Here is a 6,843-nt window from a genome sequence, read left to right on the forward strand (position 1 = left end):
AGGTTTTTACATTTATCTGTGGGTATCCAGGGCTCATGTATGGAATTACTAACCAGCATAACTGAAAAATCAGATAAGGGACATTTTGCTATGTCTGCTAGGTGGCTAAAGTCTGATCCTCAGAGCCTATGATTTGGATGGTAAGCAACGCTTGGGCCCACAGGGACTTGAACTCCTGACTGGGTCTGCACGGTCTGCATCAGATTCCCCCTTATTATTTGTTTAAGGTACGATGACTGTCTTAGGCGGTCAGTGCGAATTCCTCAGTCTTAACCCGTCATCAAAACTCATTGCAGCATGGCAATGGCTCTGTCTTAGGTTGCCGAGGTTCCACATGATCCTTGCCCGTCTCTGGCCACACGTTCAGCATAAACAGCTGCTTTCCGAAGAAGGCAGGGAGGAAGGAGACCAGCTGGGGACCCCACACGCAAGATGTTGCCAGACCACCACCTGCTCTAAGACGACCAAGCAGGATCACTATGCTGAGGTTCAACCAAGTTCACAGGGGAACTTAATCTCTGGCAGAGGTAGCAAATTAGTAGCCACTCAGTTCTCAACTTGAGAATTACTTATATCAGAAATTTGAGCATGTAGCTGATGAATATCCACAGACAAGTGTATATTGTTCCACAACCTCCTACAATGCTGTTGAATTAAGTTCCAATCAGGTTCTGGTTAACTGAAAAAATAACACATATCTAGGTGGGCAGGGCAAAAAAAGGTAACAATTCCTATTAGTGCAGTGATTCTTGACCTAAGAGCAAAGACACGTGGCACGTTGATGGGCCCGCAATGATTTGCCTAGCTTCTGAGAATGTTAACAGGCAATAAAACATACAATGGTTGATGAACGATTGCAAAGTCTGTAACATCTGTTAACTCCCCATTCCCCACACCCGACAAGCAAAACGGCAGAAAGTCTCTGGAGTTTAACCAGTTCTCTAAGGGTTAAACAGTTCTTAAAGTCTTCTCTGCTGTGGAAACATATGGCTGACTCGGTGCTCTTGCCGGAGGGGCCTCAGTGGAGATGTGGATGACGTCATTCTTTCAGATGGGTCCTCAGTGAATGCTGGTTCCCTCATGTTCCTTTTTTTTTTGTTAACATAACTCACTACCCCTTAAAGTTCCTGTCTTATTTTTTGAGTTGCTGTTAATTTGATCTCATATAGATAGTTCTTAAAATAGCATAACACTCAGACCTTTTTGCTGCTGTTAAGCGCCTTCAAGTTGGTTCCGACTCATAGAGACCCTGTATAGGGTTTCCAAGGAGCAGCTTGGTGAGCTTGAACCAACCTTGCAGTCCATTAAGCAGACTTGCTCGGTTTTAAAATGACTTCAGGGGATATTTTTGTGTTTAAGGATTATCTCAGGGCAATAGTTTCAGGGATTCATTCATTTAACCACAATTTCAGAAAGTTTAGATGCTGTGTGAATTTGAAATTCTCTTGCGTTTTCTTTTGGATCAGGAATCTTTTATGGAATCTTTGATTTAAATGTTCAGTCATGGTAGCTGGGCACCATCCAGCTCTTCTGGTCTCCTGGCAAAGGAAGCCATTGTTCATGGAGACAATTAGCCACACGTTCCATAGCCTCCTATTTCTAACTGCCATGTCAACAGAGATACTTGGCTCCTTGGTTTGGAATTTTAGGGTCATGGTTTCTTGGAACATCCCAGTTAATTGGCCAAATAGTGTGTTGAGTGCTTCTGTTCTATCTCCTATTGCCTGGGGTCTTAAATGCTTTCAAAAGACCCAGTCACATTTTAATTGTCCATCTGCACCTAACAACTTCTGGAGAGATGTGATTGGGAATTCCCTCAACACCCCACATATCTGCAAGGAGATCCAGTACTTGGTGCTAAGAGTCTTGAAACCAACCTTTCACTTGGAAAGCATGAGAGAGGGGGAAAGGGAGGGAGGAACTTCACACAAAACCACAGTTAAGGCAAATTTGGGGGGTGAGGGGACTGGGTGTAAATTTAGAATTACATCTGGTTTGGGGGAGGACAGTGTATGGAATCCAAAAGTATGTAAATAATAACTATAAAAATAAACATTCAAATTACTTGACAATTGTTAACTGGTTCAATTATTGAAAAGCTCTTATTATCTTAGCTGAATGTTTACTCTTCTTTTCCTACCTAACTCTTCTTTTCAAGGCCCCAACTCTTCCTTTCAAGGCCCCATGCTCTTGGGGTCCAGAACTATGTGAGTTGTCCCTCACCACAGATTTTATTGGTAAGGAGGGAAGAGTCTTCCCCTGTGGTAGTACATACAATGTGGCTTGTTTTTTATGTTTTTCACAATGTAACCTGTATTTTGGGGGGAGGGGGGAGGGGAGGTTTAACCTCTGTTCACCCATAAACCAGATAATCTGCCTTAGATTGAGTTACGTATACATAAAATATGCATCTCTCACCCCACTCCCACCAGTTCACCCGCAAAAGGATGTCAACAAAAAGTTCACAAATCTAGGGGACTGCAGTGGTGAAGCCGGGTACTTGACATTGATAATCAAGGACCATTTACCCCATCTCTGCTCCAGCTTCTTCTGCATTAGATAAATTTTCATTAGTCTTTAGTGGTAAAACATCTACTGGCAACTCCCAAGTTGTTATGTTGTTGGTAAGTGTTGTCAAGTCAGTTCTGGCTCATAATGACCCTGTATAGGGTTTCCAAGAAGCAGCTGTTGGGTTTGAACCGCCCATGTTGTGGATGTAGTGGTCCCCAGTGTCCAAATCTCAAAGAGCCTTGTATGGTTTGGAGTTGATCCTGTGGGAATTGGTGGAAGAGAATGAGAAAGAGCTTTGAATTGCTATTTTTAGGAAATGTTAGTAACATGATTAATTTTTAGTTTTTGAAATATCAGCATGGACTTGATTAGGGCAAAGTCTGCAGATGGAGATTCCTCATGAACACCTGGCAATTACTGATTCAAACTCCAGGAGCCAATCCAGGTTGGCCCAAGAAGATCAACAATCAGGTAAACCCCCTCATGTGGACTAGCAGCACTCTGGAGAGCCAAGTGAGCATCCCCATAGAGGTTCAATGAGCCCTGGAGCTGACCGACCTGCAGAAACCAGTATCCCCTAAGGAGAGAGGCCCTTGAAGGCATAGCCCTCATCATAAGTAAATTCAGGGAACACGGACTAATCAGCCAGGCCAATCTCCTTACATATCCTTTCCAGCCAAGAAACCAGGTACGGCAGAACATCGTTGGACCTATTTTGATGGTGACTGGCAAGACGGAGTTTCAGTCCCCCATGTAACAAACTAGGACATCCACCCCTCCTTCAAGTGCAGGTCCTTTCAATGCATGCATTTAAACAATCCAGCTGTGAATTGTAGTGAGACTCACTACCTGCCAGTCCAACACACCCACAGCAAACTACCAGTAAAGTGGTTCTTCCTCTGTGGAACTAAGGCCTTCTCCTACATCCCCGTTAACTCTACTGGGGGCCCCTGGACTTTTGGAAGGCTCACCACCTTCCCACCCCAGAGACAGGACCTGACTGATTAACCTCATTACCGAGGTACCTGGGGGAGTTGGGCGGCCGGGGGAGAGGGCTAGTGCTTTCCCCTAACGGCCGCAGTAATCTACATCTGTTTAGCCCAGCTGAATATGTTGCCCTACCCCTTTTTGTGATGCCTGCTAATGCCATGACCCTAAATGTGGAAGTCAGCAGCCTTGCCTGTGCAGTAGTGAAAACCCTTAATGCCACCTCCCAGCAATCACTGCCGTAAGTATAAAACTAGGACAAGTGCCGGAAAGCAGTCCTGAAAACAGGGCTGCAATTGACCACCTGTTGCTAAAACATAATCAAGGATGTGAGGAATTTAAAGAGCTAAGGAGCTCTGGTAGCGTAGTGGTTACGAATCGGGCTGCGAACATCAAGGTCAGCGGTTCGAAACTACCAGCCGCTCCGCGGGAGAAAGATGAGGCTTTCTACTCCCGTAAAGATTTACACCCTCGGAAACCCTATACAGGGTCGCTATGGGTCGGAACCGACTCGACGGCACTTAACAACAACAACAAAGGAGCTCTGGTAACGTAGCTCTGGTAACGTAGTGGTTAATCGGGCTGCGAACCGCAAGGTCAGCAGTTCAAAACTACCAGCTGTTCCGCGGGAGAAAGATGAGGCTTTCTGCTCCCGTAAAGATTTACAGCCTCGGAAACCCTGTACAGGGTCACTATGAGTCAGAACTGACTCCACGGCACATAACCACCACCATGCTGTTTCAACCTCTGATAATTCCCAGTTAGTAGAGCAAAAACTGCATGACGTCAAAACAGTGGAACAGGATAGCAAGCAGAGAGGGCGCGTCTTTGGGATCAACTAGGGTGGTTCTCATGGCTCCCTAATCTTAACTGGTTGAGGGCTCTCACTGCAGAAACAATCTTATTCCTAGCCATTGGACTACTAGCCTGCTGTTGTCGCTCTTGTATGAGAGACCTCTTGTATCTGAGGTCTTGCTTGCCCTATCCCCATGGAAGTCAATCCAGAAGAGCGTGCACTTGACCTAAGTAATTACTCCCACTTGAAACCAGTCTCATAGGTATGAGGCTAATCAAATAACAGTGGGGAACAAGAGAAGAATTTTAATAGGTTTTTGGTCATATATGTCTGAACCTGAACCTTTTAAATCATTGTTCCCAATCATTACTGCCCTAACTTTTCCCTTGTGTATGTGCTCCCATGGAGGCTGAATGATTTAGTGCTGTGTTGGTAATTAAAGCTTAGAAGAAATAAGCAAGCAAGCAAGCTAGGAAGAAAACCAGGAAGATGTGACCTCACAATGCAAAGGAAAGAATGTGTCTGGAGCCCAGATTTCTTCGCTAACACCACACTTTGAAGTGGCAAGAGGGAGTTACTCCCAGGGGGTAAGGGACCTTGAGCTGGTGGAGTGCAGATTATACTCCCAGGTGGGATAGACATCACATTCTGAGAAAGGAATGTGACAATAACAATTAAATTGATGCCCAGAAAGGTCTAAGAACTTCAACCATATGGGGGAAGCTAAGACAGTCTTTGAGAGATATCTCACTGTCTTCCAGATCTGCCAATAAAACGTATGTTGATTCATATCCCATCTCTGTCATAGGCTGCAGCAGCTGGACCTTAGGTCCAGTCACAAGATAGTGGTGGTTGTGTGCCATGGAGTCAGTTCTGACTCGTAGCAACCCTCTATAGTTTCCTAGGCTGTAAATTACGAGGAGCAGAAAGTCTCATTATTCTCCCAAGGAATGGCTGGTAGTTTCAAACTGCTGACCTTGTGGTTAGCAGCCTGACTGGAAACCACTACGCTACCAGAGCTCCTGGTAATTTAGCAAGATAAGATTACTAAAGTACCACTGCTGTTGCTGCTGTGTGCCATGGAGTCGGTTCCGACCCATAGCGACCCTGTACAGGGTTTCCGAGGCTGTAAATCTTTACAGGAGCAGAAAGCCTCATCTTTCTCCCACGGAACAGATGGTAGTTTCGAACTGCTGACCTTGCAGTTCGCAGCCCGATTCATAACCACTACACTATATGGAGTAATAAACCTTAGAAAAATCGAGTACGAGCATATCTGAATTGAGTGACTTCAGACCTAAATTAAAATCCATTATAGATTAAGATTTTCATTTTTCTAAAGATCCCATTTAGCCTTTTTGTCAAAAGTTTTACTACTTAGAAAACAAAAGGTAAAATTTAAGTTTCTAACCTGGAGTCCTGGTGTGGCGCTGTAGCATAAAGCACTGTACTGCAAAGTCGGTTTGAACCGTAAGGTCAGTGGTTCAAACTCACCAGCCACTCCTTGGAAACCCTAATATTGTTGGTTGTTAAGTGCCATCGAGTCGGTTCCAACCCATAGCGACCCTGTATAGGGTTTCCAAAGATCATCTGGTGAGTTTGAACCACCGACCTTGCAGTTCAAATGGCTTTGTAGTCTGGTGCATTAACCCACAGCGCCAGAAACCTTGTAAAGAGTCGCTATGAATGGGAACCGACTTGAAGGCACTTAACAACAAACACCTGGATAAAGGATTGTTAGGTGCATGTTAATAATGTTCCAACAGCTGGGCCCTGAGAAGGAACCTTGATGAGAAGAAGAATAAAAGATACAAATAGAACTGATAATGTTTAATGAAATTAAACCTAAACTCACTGTGGTCCAGTTGATTATGACTCATAGTGACCATGCAGAACAGACTAGAAGTGCTTCATCTTTCATCTTTCTCCCTGGGAACAAACTGATGGGTTCCAACTGCCAACCTTTCCATTAACAACCCAACACTTAACCCATCCCGCCACTGGGTGTGTTAAATGAAATCAGAGCCTGTAAATGCAGTTCGTCTGTGAATAACTTTGTAGGTAAGATAGGTATATAGAGTATCAAGTTGTGGTTCACATCCTGGCTCCTCAAATTTCACTCACTAGGATTCTCCATTGTGTTCCTGCTGACCCTTTGTAAATTGGTAACTAAGGTAGCCACTGTGTTGTTGGAATAAGGAAACAAACTGTACCAGAAAATTAGCCCCTGCCACAAGGCTTTTAAGTGGTTTTTCTTTGTTTGTTTGTTTAATCTTCAGATGAAACAACTTCAAAAGACAACAAATAAATTTACCAATAATGTTGAAGCTTGTCATTTAGCAAGCCCTTTGAACTTTTGTCATGCTTTCTCTTCCTCTTTTAAGTGCCTGCAGCACAAATACTTTGTTTCCTTCAACTTTACCCACACACACACAGTTTCCCCACTCCACCTCACCCCTGCAATTTGGAGCACTACACATCTTGCAGGGCTGTCTTTAATCTCTCCCCATTTCAAAATGATTCTCCTATTTTAATTAAACTTTTTTTTT

The 6,843-nt window shown here is 44.1% G+C and overlaps 1 protein-coding gene across 1 annotated transcript in view; it reads left to right on the forward strand.

Annotated features, from left to right (window-relative positions):
- The first annotated feature begins 232 nt into the window (after positions 1–232).
- ZNF624 (zinc finger protein 624) overlaps positions 233–6,843 on the forward strand; it is a 115,497-nt gene continuing 108,886 nt past the window's right edge. The window contains exon 1 of the mRNA XM_006875919.1: positions 233–248. Within this exon, the coding sequence (XP_006875981.1) occupies positions 233–248 (16 nt within the window). The remainder of the gene's footprint in view (positions 249–6,843) is intronic.

The sequence above is a fragment of the Chrysochloris asiatica genome, unplaced genomic scaffold (genome assembly GCF_000296735.1).
Source record: "Chrysochloris asiatica unplaced genomic scaffold, ChrAsi1.0 scaffold00346, whole genome shotgun sequence".
In the NCBI taxonomy this organism is placed as follows: domain Eukaryota; kingdom Metazoa; phylum Chordata; class Mammalia; order Afrosoricida; family Chrysochloridae; genus Chrysochloris; species Chrysochloris asiatica.